The sequence below is a fragment of the Dermacentor andersoni genome, chromosome 2 (assembly GCF_023375885.2).
Source record: "Dermacentor andersoni chromosome 2, qqDerAnde1_hic_scaffold, whole genome shotgun sequence".
Lineage (NCBI taxonomy): Eukaryota > Metazoa > Arthropoda > Arachnida > Ixodida > Ixodidae > Dermacentor > Dermacentor andersoni.
Window position 1 is genome coordinate 46,256,730 of NC_092815.1, and position 19,808 is coordinate 46,276,537.

A 19,808-nucleotide genomic window follows, 5' to 3' on the forward strand; every position below is an offset into this window, starting at 1 on the left:
CCACTTGGAAGCCAGTATGCATTTTTTGAGTCTGGTACTCTGGTTGCAACGGCTACAACAGGTGAAGTATGGCGAGCGAGTAACATTCCACTGTTTTTCTAACAACTCCTGCTGAAAATGCGAAAAAGTATGACCATCTAGTGTGCGAAACCCAAAACGACTAGGAAATATTCTTTAGTGTGCTGCCATCTAAAAAGAAAGGGAAAAGAAAGAAAGGGCATTTTTGGTATTCTCATTTATTGTGCAACTCAAGGATGATGCCTCGTGCACATGCACGGGATTACGAGATGTGAACTGCTCCCCACACACCGATGAGCGTCACCACGTTGACAGATGTTCAGACAATATTTCTTCATAATAATAAATGCTACGCTATAGTGCAAATGCTCGTTGGCTTTCACTTTTTTCGGTATCAAACCAGGAACCATAATAAAAACTCTAGTGCAACATAAAGAGGTGCTGGCAGCCATATGTATTTAACCATTTTTTGCCACCAGTTTTGAAGGAAATGCATACATTGTGTGAAATGTATACTGCTGCATCATCATCGAAGGTGAAAAATTAATGTGTAGCTTGTTTTAAACGTCCTTTAAATGGCTGATATAAAATGAATTTTAGAAGTGAAAGTAACCAACCACCAGACAAAGACATTCCTATCTGGATAGACTGAAGTAATAAGCTCTCTGTTGTGGGGATGCGCGACTCATGTGTCCCTTTATCACATACATGGAGGTGCTGATGTGTGCATGTACTTATGCCATGTTATCAAGCAACTTATCAAGCTCCTAAGAGACCGCATACCATAGCCTACTTCCACCGTCATGGCGACCTGTGACGAGCCTTTTTTGCTGCCACATCACTCAACTTTTGCCCAGAGCTCTGTGCACTTGGCTTCTCTGCTGTTTAGCTTACAGCGTGCTAGCGGAGACAAAGAGTGAAGGAAATCTCAGTATTGGTGCAACAACTCCAGTTATTGTTGGAAGATTCAAAAATTTTTTTTTTTGAGGCATGAGGTTCGCGACCCGATGTTTATTAATAGTGAAGCCATTTTACGATTTGATAGAAAAGTGTTTCAGGGGCCCTTTAAAGGTGCTCCAATTATTCTTGGTGCCCTTGAGGAATTGAGGCTTTGTACTGTAATCATGGAGCAAAAAAAACGAGGACAATATTTTCGTGTCAGTACTCCTTTAAAACCGCAAAACTGCAGCGACGGTTAAAATGGACGCTGCATTGGAAGGCTTCAAAATAATTTGGGTCATCTCGGTTTCTCTAACGTATACCTAAACACTTGTAATGGAACCCAAGACCTTGTGCTCAGCAGCGGACACCATAGCCAGCAAGCTGCTTGCACTACGTGCGTTATTCATATTTGGCCTTTTTTCCTGAAGAGAGATCCCCAAGTCAATTCTACTAGCTTTGATTTGCCTCACTGCACTCATATATTCATAATAACACAAGCACAATGTACTGTGAATCACAAGCGGGTTTTATTTTGGCATATGCAGTACATTGAGCCTGCTCACATTTCCTTTATTTACACTTACATTTTTAACAACTCGACTCGAAACAATTTCTTTGAAATAATTGCCCTAAAGTGCTGATTGTTGCTGCCATGTGGACTGTGCATTCACTGCTGTCAAAATGACACAGCTTACGTTTTACACCACCATTAAAATGCCTAAGAGGTCTGTCAGAAACATAAATTAGAATTAAAAAAAGAAGAAAAAAGAATACAAGCATTGGCTTTTCGTAAGCCTCCATCATTTTGGATGACTGGGTGGCTCGTCAATGGTTTCGACAATTGAGCTGTTCACAGCCAGATCCTTGGCCTGGAAAAAGAAAGCAATATTTTATAAAATGGCAGTTTCTAAACATTGAAATGCAAAGTGGAAATTGGGTACCTCTAGACACACAATTCTCACATTCCACTATAATAAATATTGTTCCTAAGAATCTTTATTTACTCCATAACTGCAAATTCCATTTAAATAACTCCTCATTTTGAGTTTGTACCTGCAAATTTAATGGCAATCTAGTAAATGATAATTGTCTTGTTCTCACTTGCTGTGCATACAATAAGCACTTCTGGGCTGCATCATGCACTAGGTAACACCAAAACAGGCGCTGGTCACCTTGTACATATAAGGCAATGCAGATACACTCCTCTTACTGAAATTCTTTGATCTGCTCTACATGTTCATGAGGATAACCATTAGGTTGTTGTGGAGCAGTAGGTTCCTTCGCATGTTTATTTGACATCACAATTGGGCTGTAGACTGAGCATATAAATGTGGGAAATTTTTGATCAAAAAGGCAGAACAGTGCCTGGATGTAAATTATCAAATTAACACCAGGCAAGGATGTTTTGCAGCTACACTTCTGACTGGCTGAAACTTACATTAAAGATTCACCCTGTAATGTTCATACACGTTTCCATATCAAGTGGAAATGGAACAAACTGTGGACATATTTTTGGTATTGGGAGTATATACATAGGAGGAGAGAGAGAGAGAAAACAAAAATGATATGTTGCAGCCATAACTAAATTACTGTACCAGTGAATTAGTAGCTGTCTGTCAAACTATTCATGGCTGAAACATTACTCCAAGATATCAAAAATGCAACTATAGGCTTTGCCATTAGTTAGCATTAAATTAGCATTTTGAGAAATTAAACTCAGCAAAGCATAGACTGGTATTACAGGGTTAATTTTTGCAACACTACCAGTTCCTTTACAAGTAAATTGATCCCAGGCTTCACTGCAAGTTTTGTGTTCATGATTGTAACAACGTCAACATTATTCTGAAAAACAGTTTTGCAAATTGTGCAACATTCAAGCTTGTATTTTGCTTAAAGTAGCATTACAAAGTGGGTGCGTGTGTGTGTGTGTGTAGAGAGAGAGAGAGAGACAGAGGAAAAAAATCAATGAGAGAAGGTGAGAGATTCTTAAAATGGGAAGCAGCACATTAGAGGAGAAAGTGTTGCCAATCCTGAGGCCAAACAGTTCCACCAACTGGCCTTGCACTTGCAGCAAACCTACCTCAGCAAAGATTCGGCTGAATTCTGCAATGGCCTGAGGCGAGCTGAAGGCGGCCTGGAAGTGGCGACGAACGTTGGGCTCGACCGACATATCCACAGCGGACCAGTAGGCATGGAGGCGCTCTGTGCGCAGGCACGTCTGCACTGCCACAATGGTGTCGCACAGCAGTGACCCATCGTCAGCGATGACCCGGATGCGTGCACCAAAGCACGAGTCGTCATACACCATCCTCAGGTTGCCCATCCCAAGGGACTGCGCACACACAGAAAAGGGCCAGACACACAGGGAAGCACGTTCAGGCTGGTAACCCATAGCAACAAATGGGCCACAGCACAGAAGACAAAGGCACAGAAGAAAGAAAAACACAAGCGCCTCATGTTTGCTTTTTTTGTGTCCTTGCCGTGCAGTGTGCCTATTTTGTAAGCTGTATTAGTCCCATTATTATCTAAGGGATGCTTCCATTCGGGACTCATAGAAAACATGTTTCTTATTAGACAACATCGAGGCTTGTCAAAGATCGCAGCACAAGGTGAAGACGATGACAAAAGGACGAAGCTGAACACAATGCACAATTCTTCCTGCACTACGGACTTTGAAGATAATATACCTATGCATATGAATTTCCACCCTTTTGAGAAGTAACATTATTAAAAGCTTTTTCATGAGACATAAAATGCCATACTTAATATGTTTGAGTGTGTCAAGACAGGGACAAGCAATGTGGAATTACCCATAGGCTTTATTTGAGAAAGGTGCACATATTTATACACATGCATACCTCGCATCACACTCACGCCAAACCATACAAGCCACGTGTACACTATATCATAATTCTTTGCAGTGAGGGAATGCATCCCAGAAATAGCACACACAGAAACTTTAAAATACAGAACTTTTGCATTCTATCCGATTATTGAAAATGCAGCCACTGGATTCTGATGGCACAGAAGAAGGAGAGTGCGAAATAACTCAAGACCTGCTCAGCAGGTAGCAGTAGCAACTCGCTTCAGATATGCTGTATAGGCTTGCATAGAGAGCCAGACCCCCAGAGTTGCATGTTTGTTTTTCACACGCTGCTTGCGCCACCTATTGGCGAGTGCTGTCACATGGAAACCCAAAGGTCAGCCACCAATTGGTGGTCACCAAAGGTCAAACAAATTGAACAGCTGCACTATATTTCCTATTCTGGTTTCGGTAGTGCTGAGAGCACCGAGACATGAATGACTCTTTTTTCACGTTCACTTATGCCACAATAATTTTGCGTTAGTGTTCGCAGTATTTTAGAAAATTAGAATCCTCATTGGATGCATCACTGTCAGGGACAGGAGTACATGTGACTCTGAATGCTTCGCTTCATATAGTTCAGACATGTGCATTGGATCTGCACAACCTTTACATTTAGATGTGATGTTAAATGTTCTGTTCAAAATAAATTATGCTGACCAAACAGGAAAGCATAACCAATAAAAGGGTCAGCACGAGGGTGCCGACATGTAAAGACAGCATTCCACAGTAGATTATGTGTCTAGCATGTCTTATGTATTTCCATCTCGTCAAATACTGCCTCCTAGGAGGCGAATGAATAAGTGGTTTGTCTATGAAGAAGCAATAAATTTCAGCTACTGTGCAACCTTTCAGTTGATAGGCGGCATTTGTGTTGTCCGTTTCCCTCTTCTTGTGTCCGTGTCTGCACGCCTCACTTTCTCGCACATGAATTCCCACGAACTAGCTTAAATTTCTGTCATTCTAAATAAATTCTATCGAGCCGCATTATAATAGCAGCAACAAAGAATAAAGTGCTCAAGGAAGATCCTCTTGAACCTTGTTAGCCTTGCTCCTGCAAGCCCAAGGAGTGACTCGCATAAAGAATTGCATTATGGCAAACCTATGTGCTATTCTGCTGCTTTCTGGAGCATATACAGGAACAGAAGCATCAAATGATATTGAGGAGAGCAGGAATAGTGGCAATTAAGTTAAATGAATCATATTGTGGCCTCTCACATGCCAAAACCATGGTCTGATAATGAGGCACGCTGTAGTGGGAGCTCTGAATTAACTTTTGACTACCCGGTGTTCTTTAATGAGCACCCAATGCACGGTACATCAACTTTCTTTCATTTCACCCCCTTCTTAATACAGCTGCCGCGGTCATAATACAGCCCGCAACCTCGAGCTCAGCAGCGCATTTCCACAGCCACTGGACTACCACCAGGGGTGTAAGTGATAAGGAATACTAAATGTGCAAATAAGCATGCAGCTTAAGTGCTAAAACAAGACAGCCACAAAGATGTGCAAGTGATGCAGATTTGAACACAGCATCTTTAAAGAATGGGGATGCAATGATGCAACATTACATTTGCACATAATCATGGGCAATCCGAGTTTTAGGCTGTCTTGTTTGCATAACTCATGCTGATGCCACAGAAAGTAACACAAAAGTGGCTTCTATGGAAAATGAGTGCTGCCCTGCAAAGCTTGTGTTACAAGTAGAATTTGCTTGCCTTAGCGATATTTAGTTGCCCTTGTTGGGGAACTTAAGCTCCTGGACATACATACAGACGTAAAGCTAAACTGATTGCAAATGAAAACTTTTCAAAGCACAAACCAGTGCACTGATTCAAATATTTAAGACACTCAAATGGTTAACTGCACCATGGGCAATCAGAAAGTCTTGGGTATTTCCACAGCACTGAAACTCTGAATTCTGGGGTTTTACGTGCCAAAACTACGATTTGATTATGAGGCACACCGTAGTGAGGGACTCCGGATTAATTTTGACCACCAGGAGATCTTTAACGTCCTACTACACACCAATGCATATACTTGCATATGTCTTGTATATATACTAGTCCATCTTGTACTTTAAAAGCTTAGAAGCTACATATTTATGAAATACTAATGAAAAAAAAAATGTTTGCTGAATCTTGTAGCGATTAGCAGGAACTCAAAATTAACAGATCATGCCATGACTGACTGGTACCGTATTTACTCGAATCTAATGCGCACCTTTTTTCTGATAAAATGTGTCCAAAAATTGCATGTGCATTAGAATCGAGTATGACCTGAAATCCGCATTACCATATCACCATCGGCATTCGAAAAATGGCCGCCTTGTACGCGCTTCTAGCCTAGCTGCCGTAGCTTCCTTCATGTGCATACCTCCATGTTGTACGTGTAACCAGGCGCTGGTGTAACCTAGTCTACCACCTGTCTTCCAACTTTCTGCGTTTATTCGATGAGCATGGAAGCGCCGACTGCAAAGACACGCCAAGTCCACCATGATACCGTATTTAAAAGGAAAGTTATCATGTGTGCGGAGACGAATGGAAATCGAGCTGCATCACGGGTGTTTTGAGTTCCCGAAACTTGCGTGCAGGAGTGGCACAAGCAGAAGAATATTTTCACCAGCAAAGCAACAAGAAAGGGTTTCAGTGGACTGAATCAGAGCCGCTTCGCCGAAATAGAAGAGCTGCTCGCGGAATACGTGCAAGAGCAGCGAGCGGCACAGCAGCCTGTGACGACCGATCTGCTTAAAGTACGGGCGATGCAGTTAGCTCTACAGAAAGAGCTAATGCGTAGTGACTTCAAAGCAAGCAGGTGCTGACTATCAAATTTTATGAAAAGGCTTTTCTCTTCGAAGGCGGACAGGGATATGCCAAAAATTGACTGAAGAATACGAAGAGAAATTGAAGAGTTTTAAGCAGTACGTTTTGAAGTTGCGCCATAGAAACGGCTGCAACTTTGGTCAGATTGGAAATGCTGATCAGACGCTGCTCTACTTTGACATGCCTGTCACCACACGTTGAAAAGAAGGGGGCGAATCAAGTGCACATTTTTTCTTCCTGCCACGAAAAAAACTAGTCACCGCAATGCTTTGTTGCACTGCAGATGGGCACAAGCTGTCTGCATTTCTCATCTTCAGACTGAATACGCTCCCGAAATGAATCGTTTCAGAGTGGCGCGATTGTGCACGCAAATGAAAAAGGTTGCATGACCACGGACTTGGTCGCTGACTGGATTGATAACGTTTGGCGGAAGAGACCCAGCGACAGTTTGGGTCTGCGTGGGATGCTTGTTTTCGACGCGTTCAGGTGCCACCTTGACCAGCGCATCAAGGACAAGCTGGCTGCATGCAACACTGACCTTGTCGTGATACCCGGCGGCATGACATCGCAGCTCCAGCCGCTCGATGTTTGTTTGAACAAGCCAGTGAAAGAGACAATTCGGGCGCTCTACACCAAATGGCTTGTCAGTGGCTACAACAAATTCACGCCCGCCAATAAAATGAAGCGTGCCTCGCTGCAGGACTTCATACTAGATAGGCGAAAAATGCATGGTGCACGATCTCATCTGCCATGGTCAACAAGGCCTTTAAACAGTGCGGGATTTCAAATGCCATGGACGGCACCGAGGATGAAATGTTTCGGTCTGTTGACAGCGATAAGGAGTTGTCTGACAGCGACGACGAGTGATATCTATTGCCCCACGTGACTTGCACTGGCGCAGCGAAAATCTTGGCGGAAAGTACACTGCTTCCATTTGTGTTTTTATTCATCGCAACTTTAGTGTATTGGGAATAAATCTTTTCTTCCAAGTGAGAGAAAATAGTATTTCTATATGAAAGCACGAGGTGTGTGGTACTGCACTCTTTCTTTTTTTTTTCTGACAGAAAACGGGTGCCTGTTACAATCAAGGGCGCGTTAGAATCGAGTAAATACAGTAAGTCGCCATAAAAGTGAGCCCAAGTTTTTCCCATGTGTTGAAATCTATAGACTGTGTTCACATGTGAGGTTTCCTTCCATGACAAATGTGCACTGATAAAGGACTTAAGTTCAAGTATGCTGTCAACCATAACATTTTCAAGTAACAGTGATAGAAATTTATAAATGTAATTGTGCCCTGGAGCCAAGGAAACTCACCTCATAGGCACTTGCACCTGGTCTCTGTACAGACAGTGTGACCCTCTTTTCAAACATAATATCTTCCCCATGCTCGTCATCTTCATCGTCATCCTCATATTCGTCATCGTCATCATCATCCTCTTCATCTACATCCTCTTCTTCCTCCTCCTCCTTCCTTATTCTGTCTTCAACTTGCTCTCGCTCAAGGTCACCATTCCTTTCAGAGCCAGCTGTGCACAAAATGACAAAATGGTATAGTGCTAAGTTTATTTAAATAGTTGCTTCCAGTTATATTGGTCACTTTCAGGTAACTGTTGTCCGGCAAGACTCATTCTACAGTTTCGAACCAATAAATCAGACACCGATAATGTGAACCTGCTTGATAATTTAGACAGCTCCACGGCACGGCCACTGGCCTCAGACTTGAAGGGACCCTGAAACGATTTTGACGACATTCTACAAACCTACTGAGTCATTAGAGTAGGTCCTTAAGATCATTAATTGACGCATCTAAGTACTCCACGTAAAGCGTGTAATTTATTATGAGGTTTTAAAAACGTACAACGCTGCAGATCGCAGCCTACTGCTCGGCCGAATTTTCAGCGGCCCCTACCCATTTGACGTAAATTGTGCAATTGGCATCAGTAGGGGTGCGCTATCAGATTGGCAGCCCAGGGCGCATGATTGAAAATTTTTCCAACATTATGGTGAACAAATCTTGTTCGTAATAGTTGGAATGTTAGTTAACTTGTTTCCATATAAAGCAAGTAACAGAAAGAGAATGCACAAGAACGATATCCCAGTACACTTAGGCACTTCCGGCACACGGCAAGTGTAGTCTGCTTGTGTTACAAGGTGCTTCGTTTTAACGAGAGCTCTGTGGTCAGTGTTGGTCTCAGTCTTTTCGCAAGCACCGTGATACGCCTTTGTTGCGTTGTGGGCTGCAAACGTAGCGACTGGCAATATGTCGAGCTACAACATCGTGTCCCTCTGCTAGGCAGCAGACTAGCGGAGTGGCTGCAGCACATCGGACTGCTGCTATCCGTTCGGCGCCAGCATTTGCACGATTGCGGCCGTAACTTTACACCGGAGGATTACTACCACAACAGTGCTTCACGAGTCCGGTATTCGGGCAAAGGCAAGTGCACAGGGACAGGGCCTGGCCGTTCGACCATGCCGTTTCACGGGATGAGCAGAACTGCAAACATGAATGGTCTGCACGGTGCAGGCACATGGTAGTTCAGAGCTCAACCAAACACAGTAGCAGTAACGAAGTGTATTCTTCTTTGCTGCTGGTGTAAATTTTTTGCAGGAGCGTAACCGTTAACACATTGTTTTTGTAAATGTTTATAATGTTTTATGCTTGGTTAGAGCAATATTAGCTCTTTGTTTGGCTGGTTAAGCTCTGCGCCACCAGGTGGCTGAACAGTGCAGACCAATCAGGCCGCTCACATACGTATACGCTAAAAGTTCCTTCATCAGCTTGAGTATATGCCTCCACCGTTCCGTCGAGACACCCAGCTCGCCTGTGGTTACCGGAATACCAGACACGTTCGACGCAGCGACAGAATGCTTGCAAGGCAAGCTGCTTCAATAGCTCTCGCTTAGGGTTGACGGCCAAGCAGCTGCCGGAGAGATTGGAGAGGCTTCGCGCGCTTGCGCCTAGAGAACCGGAAGTGGACGACACGGCATGCCAAAATGACTGAAGAGTCAGTAAAGGCGGAGCTAAGCCCCGATCACTTGGCGAACGAGTTGAGGAGAAAATACATGATTATGGAGGAGGGTAACTTGTAATCGTCCATAGCTTTCTTAATATGAGACGTTTCGCACAAATTGTGGTGTGAATGATAAACTTTAGCTGTACCCTACGCGTCTACAAGATCTGCCCGAACCGTTTCAGGGGCCCTTTAATGTATAAGGACGACCAAAATTTTAGACACCTTACAACAAGTCTTGCGATAATTTGAACTCAGACTACATGGCCATGTGCTCATTTGGCCATCGATTCGAGCAGCAATAACGATTCTTTGTTTTGATGCGTCAATGGCATGGTCTTCGACTATGCCGTCAATGCCTCGAAACGAAAACTAGCCAAGCCTAAGCTTCCTAGTAGTCGCAGACTGTGCCCAAACTACAGGACAAGCCAAGTTATTTAGTTGTAAAGGGTGCATTTGTAATTTGCACGATTTGTCGTCTGAGTTCCGTTCCACTCCTATCATTCACTGCTCATGGCAGTCTAGTCCCGTTGATAACATGGGCAGAGCGGCACTCTGACCTCTGATGAAGTGGGAAAAGTGTAAAAAGGAATAGCATAAAAAGCATGCTTTGCTGGAAATTTACAACCACAGAGTCATACAGGCAAGTGTATGCGTGCCTAGCAACACGACAACCTTGGGCCTTATTCTCGGACAATCACAATCACGATAGTTCGAGCGACTAGTGCAGGGCATGTTAACAGACTGCAGCGTTTCTGCACTCTGATACGACAGTGTGCTGGGCACTGTGCCAAAAATGCTGACGCTCATGGATGGCAATGCATCTTGCGCTAGAAATGCGAAATAGAAGGCATCCCCTAAAGTGACATACCGATAATACAGAGAAAAGACGGGGAAAGCGGGAGATGAAAATTCAAGACGATGAGCAAAACGTGAACAAGGTGAATGCAGGAGCCAACGTTTCGACAAGTGGACTCGTCTTCTTCAAGGCGACATATGCTTTCCTCACCACAGTATATTTAGGTGGGGTTCTTCTAAAGGGGAGAGGGTGCGAGGCGGGAGGATGCGGAAACAAGGGAAAATGTGTTAGCGTGTCGAATTGAGAGTAAAGGAACGCTGTGTACAAGGTCAAAGTAAGGTTAACATGTCTTTAAAGTTCTTGTTTCGGCGATAGGTAACCCTGGGTACATCCGGGAACACTTTTCGCAGACGCTCGTTACTTGATAATATTGGGTGGTATTTTCTTAGGATGTTGTTTATGTTTGGGAGTGCATTAGAATATTTTGTTATAAAGGCCGGCGGTCTGTCAGATTCTAATGTGGGCCGTCTCTTCGCCAATTCCGACTGTCTCTCCAATCTTGACGTGGCATCATAAGCTCTATCGAGAGCAACTTGGGGATAGTTTCTTTCTGCTAGCGTTGATTTAAGGTCATTTAGGTGGTGGATATAATCGTGGTCTTCCCTGCAGATTCTTCATATACGTTTCGCTTGTCCGACAAAAATTCCTTGCTTGCAATGTCGCGAGTGATGACTGTTGTAGTCTAAATATTGCTGGCTATCTGTAGGCTTCCGGTAAAGTGTCGTTCTCAGTTTTCCGTTTTCTATGTAGACTGTCGTGTCCAGGAAGTTGATCTGACTAGGAGAGTGGTGAGCAGTAAATTTAATATTTGGGTGAAAGCGATTGAAATGGCTAATTAAGCTGGTTAAGGTGCTTGTGCCGTGTTCCCATATTATAAATATGTCGTCAATGTAACGAAGATAGGTGTCGGGTTTTAAAGGGTAGGATTTCAGCAGGTCTGCTTCAAGCTGTCCCATGAAAATGTTCGAATATGTGGGAGCGAATGGCGTACCCATGCTAGTGCCGAAAATTTGCATGTAGTGTATAGAATCAAATTCGAAATAGTTGAGCGCGAGAACTAACCTAAGGAGCGATAAGTAAACTTCAGGAGCGTGCGCTTGGGGATTGATTGCGAGGGATCTAGAAACGGCTTCAATTCCTTCACTCATGGGAATGTTGGTGTAAAAAACAAACATAAAGACACGGGCAGTCAAGAAATATCCTATACCGGTACCTCTGTGATAGAGGTTAAGAATGCCACTTCACTATTCTGCAGGCATTATGCAACTTTAGCTGTACTTGCAGCACACTGCTGACAGCATTCGCAGCCTTAATTTTATGCAAGCTAAAAGAAAAAAGAAAAGGAGAGAGAGAGAGAGAGAGAGAGAGAGAGAGAGAGAGAGAGAGAGAGAGAGAGAGAGAGAGAGAGAGAGAGAGAGAGAGAGCAGTACGTACAGGAACAGTAAGGTATTTACCTGGTTGACTTCCCCTTTCCACAACAGCCAGCCTGCACTCTTCAAACACTTTGGCAAACTTGTCCATAACTTCTGCATTCTACAGAGGCAGCATTCAGAAGGAACACGAAGAAAGAAACATGAAGCAAAGAACAATTGTCTTATTTCTGACCATGAAATATTAGAATTTATCAAACTGTTAATATTGCAACCAAGGTTTCAGTGAACATGTCCAGTTAAACCTCGAGATAACAAAGTCAATAAAATAGAAAAACTATAAACTTGAAGCTTGTGCGTCAGCGAGTGTGCTGGCATGCGCATGTCAGTTTTGTGCTATCTCAATCCTTCTTTTCTCCTCTGGTTGCTCTGAAACTGAAAGATGGACTTATCATTACAAACAAGCCCCCAAATAATTACCTGTCTCGCTCTGAAGCAAATTAGGTTTCGTGGTGCGATTACTGGGTCTCCAGCTACTTATTGCAGCAGAAAAAACAAGATCTAATTTTTGTGGCAGTACTCCTTTAAGGTGGCCCCAGTGCATAGGACACGGGCATTTTTGCATCTCGTCCCCATCGAAATGTGGTTGATGCGACTGGGATTTAACCCCACGACCTCGCACTTAGCAGCGAAACACCATTGCCGTTAAGCCAGCACAGCGGGTGTGAGAATGCAGCGCTTCACCGTCTGTTGTACTGATATAAAAACCGTGCTGTGCATGCAGCATTGTCACTTGGTTTCAAGGACATGCTTCAAAATATGTCAGTGGCAAGTTTGACAAGAAAACATGAACTGGATGCCAGCTCACCAGCATCTTGGGACCAACTAAAGAAACCCACGTTGATGGTGTAGTTGCACAGCGTCATATTATTGAACGTCACAGAAGACATTACGGTGAATTTGGCCTTGTAACTCTCTACACTGTTGTAAACAATATGGCAGCAGCAGCATCGGTGAGCCGTGACAATGACACTTCCGTGTCATTGTCACGGCTCACCGATGCTGTTGCTGCATATTGAAAAAATTGCTGCATAGGTTTGAAAAAAAACGCATATGCTGATGTATAACGTTTGTCTGTCAATTACACTAAGCTAATGAATTAAGAGTAAAGTCAATTACAAGGTTCGCTTGTGAATACAGTATGCACACAATTCTCTACCTTGAAGCGGACGGCAAAGGCTTCTGGAGAAGTCTGTCCTTCAGAGAAGTCCAATGCTTTCCACGTAAGCGAGGTGGATGAAGTTGACAGTGGGGACAACTTTGTGAACTCTGTGATGGAGTGATTGCAGGCAATTTTGTGCACCTGGTCTCTCCTCATGAGAACACGGAAACAGCCTAAAATCAAGAAAAAAGGGAAGTATCAGTACGACAGCAAATTTGCAACATTTTTGATAAGGCAGTACAATACACTGGTAAGACTGGCAAATTTAGCACACTGCTTCACAGAGCGAAAATGAAGCCTTGGAACTACAAAAGGGCTCTTTATGTTGACTGAAAAAAAAAAAAAAAAAGTATATGGGGTTTTATGTGCCAAAACCACTTTCTGATTATGAGGCACGCCGTAGTGGGGGACTCCGGAAATTTGGACCACCTGGGGTTCTTTACCGTGCACCTAAATCTAAGTACACGGGTGTTTTCGCATTTCGCCCCCATCGAAATGCGGCCGCCGTGGCCGGGATTCGATCTCTCGCCCTCGTGCTCTTGACTGAAACAGGCACATGAACAAAGATACCAAACTGTTCAATAACTTGGTATTATAGTTTTTAATGTTAGCATCTCTACAATGCAGCCATGTTCCTTAATTCACATTTGCACATGTGCCCTCTCTGGTCACCGAGAGGCCGGACAAGTTTACTGGCAGGCCTTTAAAGTTTTACTAAAATAGATCCCCGCTCTTTTGTTGGCTTTAAAAACTCCCTCGACTTTTGAGTTATTTAATTTTATTGTCTCCCTTTTTGCTAGCTTTCCCAAAACATGGATGGTTTTTTTTCTCCGCTTCTCAGTGCCCGGTGTATGTGTGCACATATAATTAAGGAACACATAGTAGGCCCTGTTAACGGTCTCATATGCGAGACACGCACAGTGGGCGAAGTGAGGGCTCACATTGCCATAGCAATGTTACAAACAGTTCTGAATGGCTGCCAGTATGCTTATTAGGCATCTAGGTGCTCCTACTGTGACCAGAGACAGCATGTGCATGTTTGTATAATTAAAGAACACATACTTTGTCCCATGACTGTGGCCCCTTTCTATTCCGTGAAACACCGAAATAAATTGTGTTGTTTGCTTCATTGCACAACACTGCTGTATTGCAGAAAAACTTACCAGTCAAGTTCGAAAACCACCTTTGAGATCGAAATAAGAGAAATTTGGGCCCATAGAAATGTATGAGCACCAGCCGGGACCTTTGGTTGGGATCAAATTAACAGAAAAGTTGGAATTAACTGGAACAGAATGAATGCAAGTCTAGTATACCAGTAAATTTACTCATTGACAGACTCTCAATGACACTTAAAGACCAAGCAACACTTTATAGTGACAATAAATTTTCTAGTTTGGCAAGGGCAAAACCCTTCCCGAGATATGATGGCTGGAAAGTGCAGAGTTCAAGATATATCTGTGAAATCCAAACTGCTCCTTCGTGCTTAACATTTTTATTACATAAATGCTACAGCGGCCTTACATTCAGCTTTATTCAAGAACACCTAAATCTCTATAAAATTGCATTATTTTACAATTTTACTCTCAAGTTACATATACCAAAATGTCAAAAGCAGATGCACGCATCTTTTTTAAGGAATAATCAAAATGACAAACTGTGCAAAAAAAGGAATAAATAATAGTAATAATAAATAATAATAACGATTGGTCATTGGTGTAACAAGACATAATACAAAAATGAAGTGAATTTCGCATTATTAATGTGAAGTCATTCTTAAAATTTGCTAATACAAATCCCCGCACTTCCGTAACACTCACACTATCTCGTCGTAAAGTATGTGGAAGTATTTCAAGATGCTCTGATTCTGTCCAAATACATTGCTTAATGTTCAGAAAGAGGTTCCGACGCAGGCACTTGAAATAGGAAATCCTTACATAAAATTTCAAATAAGAAAGAATTCTTTTATTTGCTGAATTAAACTGCGACAGTAAGGATGGTTTTGCACACCTATTGGAAGGAAGCATATCAAGGCCAAATGAGTAAGAAATATTGGTGCTTTCTAGAATGTTTCAATTAATAGGTGAATTTATTCTCACCAAATGTGAGTTTCCCAGGGTCAGTTTTTTTTATTGCATGTATAAAACCTCCAGAGTGACCTATTTCCAAAAAAAGAAAAAAAAAAAAGCTTACCAACATAGAGACCATAAAAGTGACAAAAAATATTCTCTAAACATGCATTTTTTATCGATGAATACAGAAAGGCTTGCATAAATAATAAGAAAGTAGATACAATGAAACGGACATAGTCAACGATTGATTTTTTGGAAAATGCCCAATAATTCGGACGCCTTTGCGGCACCACCACATACCCCCATAGGGCCAATGTACCTTTTGAAATTTGGGACGCTGAAGCCCTTCATTGTCCTATATTCCTTAGTTCTTGCCGCAGGTCCAAAATGACATTAATCGAAGCCACCACTGTCACTATTTTGATTACCTCGCAGCATTGAACCAGCGCTACTGCGAGCCGATCCTCTCGTAGCTGCAGCCACCACCGCGGCAACACTAGGCATAGCTGCTTCGACGTTCGCTACCAAGCTTTCTGCTGTTCCGTGCAGTGTTTTCCATTGAAGGAATTCGCCATTGTCAGCAATGGCACTGACTCCGACTTTGTCGTCCTTGCCGACGACTTCAAAGCGTGAAAAACATGGCAAGTGCCAAGCATTCCGTAATGCCAGTTCCCAAAAGACAGCTTCGCCGCAATACAGTGTTATGCAGCAAAGCATACACATTGTTTTGTGGTCAAGCATACTAAGAGTTGAAAGGGGCTGCCGTCACGGGACACAATATGCGGCCCTGAATTTTGCATGCGTCAGCCTGTCGTCTCCCATCCCATTACGAGCACCGATACGAATAAGTGGTCACAGGCCTTTACAGTCATTTCTGATGTGTCTGTGGCAATTTGAGACATTGGGGGTAGTAAAAGGCATGCATTCAGTTTTTCGGACTGCCCAATTTTTTGGATGTTCTTGTGGCCCTTGGAGTGTCTGAAAAATAGCATGTTGACTGTATTCCAATTCAGCACTTGGGTAGTAGCCACATCGTAGGAATCACCGCTCGACCCACTTGCACTAGAGCTACCAGCGTGCATGTCCATACCATAATTGAACCACGTATGTGAGAGCACGCAAGAGAACTCCGTGGTTGCGTGCCTGTCAGAAAAATAAAACGAGTCTGAAACTTCCAGTAATGATTCGTTCCATCACTAATGAGGGGAAATCAGTTCCTGCAGTTCTCAAGAAATGAAACCGAGGGTGGCAGCATTGTTCATATACGGTGGCATGATCTGTATATACCAGCACCTCTGAGAGCAATAAACAAGGGAGCATCTAGGAGCGACCCTTTTAGAGATTAGAGACCAGATACAGTCGACTCCCGCTAGAATGAAATTGACGGTGTGCAAAAAAAAATTTGTTGAAGCGAAAATTTAGTTGTGAAATTCACAAAAATGTAGCTAACCTGAACTGTTGACCACGGAAACTTTTATTTTCAAAATTGAAGCAGTGTCGACTACTTATTTTTTGTACCCAGGAGCGTCATGACCCAATTTTCAGATTTGGCGAGTAGTTGCATGGCAACGTCCAACGCATTCAGTACGTGTGTTGTGGCCGGTGAAGGCTGCAGGTCCGGCACTTCGTTTTTACCAGACTGCTCCTCATTGCAGACACTTTTTATAATGTCCTAATCACTTAGTTCCTCAGGGGTGATCACATCAATGTAGGCGCATTTATGGCATCTCGAAGGGTCGCCCAGGACGCAATTGTTTCTGCTGGCAGACGCACTGCTTCAGTGCAGTTGGCAGGATCCTGAGCAGAGTCCGCATTTGGGTCTCAGAGCTTGAAGCCTGTATGCATGAAACACTTGGCAACAACTGGACGTCCAGTTGCAGCCCATGCAGCAGCCACCATCTGCAGTGCCGTGTATAGGTCCAACTTTGTGCCTTGACCGGTCTCCATGCTCAATAGGAGACGCTGCATCACTTTCAAACCCTGGCCGTCCAGAGTGCCCGATCGGGCGATCAAGCTCGGCTTGGCGGTCCCTACGTGGGAGTAGCCGGGTGGTGCGGGGTCACCCCTGCGCCTTCTCTGGACCTATTAAAATTATTTCACTCACTCACTAGCTGGCAGTAGGCGCACTTCATACTTCTTATTATGCATTGGTCAAGTGACTGGATTATACAAGTGCAGGTGGGCAGAAAGTAGTTGAACTTCCAATTTGTGAGCTCTGCATCCAGAATACGATGGGCAGAGCAATTTTCCAGCAACAAAGACATATACAGTATCTCCTCGAATAATGATCACACTTTTTTGTAAAAAAAGAATTGCCACAAATTCCGGGGTGCGATCATTACACAGGTTAAATTTCCCGCGAAAAATCAATTTTTTTCCATCCCACATTTGCTGCGGGATGACAACAGGTCAACAAACAGGTGGTTGCCGCTTAACAGTGCAGGACACCAAAACAAAAATTGCGGCCAGCGGAGCAAGCCGAACGTGCTGAACGCGATTTTTTCCCTTTCTTTTCGTGTGTACATTACATGCATTGAAACAGTTTCTTCCATATCACTAATGAATAATATCGTTATTATTGGGAAGTCTGTGGCAATAACGTAGCCATGTCCACTTTGAGGGGACAGAAACAGAGATAGGCGTGCTTAGCTGCCAGTGACATAGGAACACATGGCGGGTATGCTGCGGGAACTGCGGCATTTGTTTCCACTACTATCCTAATACAGCACGTTTCCGCTAAGGGTGGGCGAATGTCTTAGCTGCGTTACAAGCGTCGGTGTATGAATAGGGTACACTTCTAACGTATCAGTGTAAACGTGGCTACTATCGTTGCCGCTCGCAATTTGCCGTGTGCCCATGAGTTCAGACGAGAAGAATCGAAAGGCGCCTTTTTTGTTGTTGTTGACCAAAACCATTATAAAGCCTACAAATAATAAAGCCAAAGAAAGCTTGGTTGTAGCTTCTTTTTCATGGAAGTGTGGAAAGTGATGAAAGGAATAAAATGGGGGATCTGCTTCAGAATGTTTGGTGCGTGCAGACTGCTTGGTATGTCTTGAGTCGTTTGCGTAGCATTCGACAGCATTCAACAAACGGTAAGCGCGATCATCATTAGCTAGACTTGGCACACGACGTATCACTGCGGCAAGTTCGGAGTGCGATCATTACGCGAGTGCGATCATTATGCAAGTAAATATGGTACCGGCCCTGCCTTCTCATCACAGTTAAATGCAACAACCCATTCCGAAAAAATAGCCTGCATCATCCAAAATCCGCTGTTGGCCACATATTTTATGGGAAGGCTCCTATTGCCTTTGAAGCGATGGGCACTTGCCAGATCTGTTTGCATTAGTGTACAGCAGCATGGTCACACACTTGTTACTGTGTTTGCAAGTGTGGCAATGCTGAACTTTCATCTCGAGGGTTTTCGACGAAAGCATCTCATAAAAAAGGCCTGCCTCATCAGCGTTGTCACCACATGGCGCAATATTTCAAAACCAACGACACATTTGTTGACATCCAGGTGGATGCACTGCCTGTGTCTGCTGATGTCGACTCACCACAAAGCGTCTTGCCGACAATCTCTTGGTGGGCCTTGAATCTGCTCAGCCATTCGTTTCCCCGCAGGCGAGCGTAATTTAGGGCTTTCTGCTGCACTGCATTTCCACTGATTGGTATCTTTTGTGCAATCACTTCCACAAACCACTTGTACACAGCCTTGTCGAGGTCTTCGTGCACTGACAGCATCTGTTTCTTCCGCTTGGCTGATGTGCCCGACACAAGCGCTTTCCCTATAGCTTCTTTAGACTTGAGAATGGTGGACAGCAAGCCGGGCGAAATTGCAAACTTTTCCACAATGCCACCTTTCTTCTGTCCAGTTGCGGCTTTGGCCAGGATGCAAGCTTATTCTAAAAACTTTCGCTTATTAAATGGCGGCACCATGTTGAAAATAACGCTAAAGCACAGAAAGGCTTCACTGAGTGAACCAAACAGAACCACACGTGCACAACACTAACTGCGCTGTTGCACTAACATCTATGCTAACAATAGTTACACACCGACAATGTCGAGATGCAGCATGGATATACAAGATGACTGAGCTTCGGCTTCGGATTCGGATGGTCTGCGGCTGAGAAGTCTCAAGCCAACAACAAGGGAAAGCCAGTCTGATCGCCAATGCCGCTGCTCAATGGCGGCTCCCATGCTCAATCAGTGGCAGTTTCTGGTGGTGCCAATATGCAATTCAAACTTTGTAGACATATCTTAGAGCACAGCTCTTAAGCGGCCGTTCCTGCGGCAAGCGACTCGGCCTCGTACCTTGGCGTAACGAAGTGAACGGGCACAGCGAAAAATAAAAACGAGCACGGAGCGCAGCGGGGGATGACAGAGGCGAGGAGGAAAACAGAGGAGCGTACAGCGGAACCAAGAGACAAAAAGCGAAGAAGGCCACGGTGAAAACGTGCAAAGAAATAATGCGAAGTCAGTTGGCAGTGGCTGCTGTGAATCACGCCCACACGTTACCCAGGTGCTGGCTCTTGCAATCTCCAGATTAGTGAGGCAGTCGCGCTGCACTATGCTCCATTTGCAATGTGCCGCACGAGACATAGTCCTTGCCAGCCAATATATGGCGAAATG

At 43.8% G+C, this 19,808-nt stretch overlaps 1 protein-coding gene across 1 annotated transcript in view; it reads right to left on the reverse strand.

The window, feature by feature from the left end:
* Positions 1–1,468: 1,468 nt before the first annotated feature.
* The window catches only part of LOC126542348 (E3 SUMO-protein ligase RanBP2-like), a 171,153-nt gene continuing 152,813 nt past the window's right edge, over positions 1,469–19,808 (reverse strand). Inside the window, exons 34-38 of the mRNA XM_050189386.3 lie at positions 13,105–13,280; positions 11,970–12,048; positions 7,960–8,171; positions 3,041–3,292; positions 1,469–1,829 (exon numbers count right to left, since the gene is read on the reverse strand). Of these exons, the coding sequence (XP_050045343.1) occupies positions 1,761–1,829; positions 3,041–3,292; positions 7,960–8,171; positions 11,970–12,048; positions 13,105–13,280 (788 nt within the window). The 3' untranslated portion in view covers positions 1,469–1,760. The remainder of the gene's footprint in view (positions 1,830–3,040; positions 3,293–7,959; positions 8,172–11,969; positions 12,049–13,104; positions 13,281–19,808) is intronic.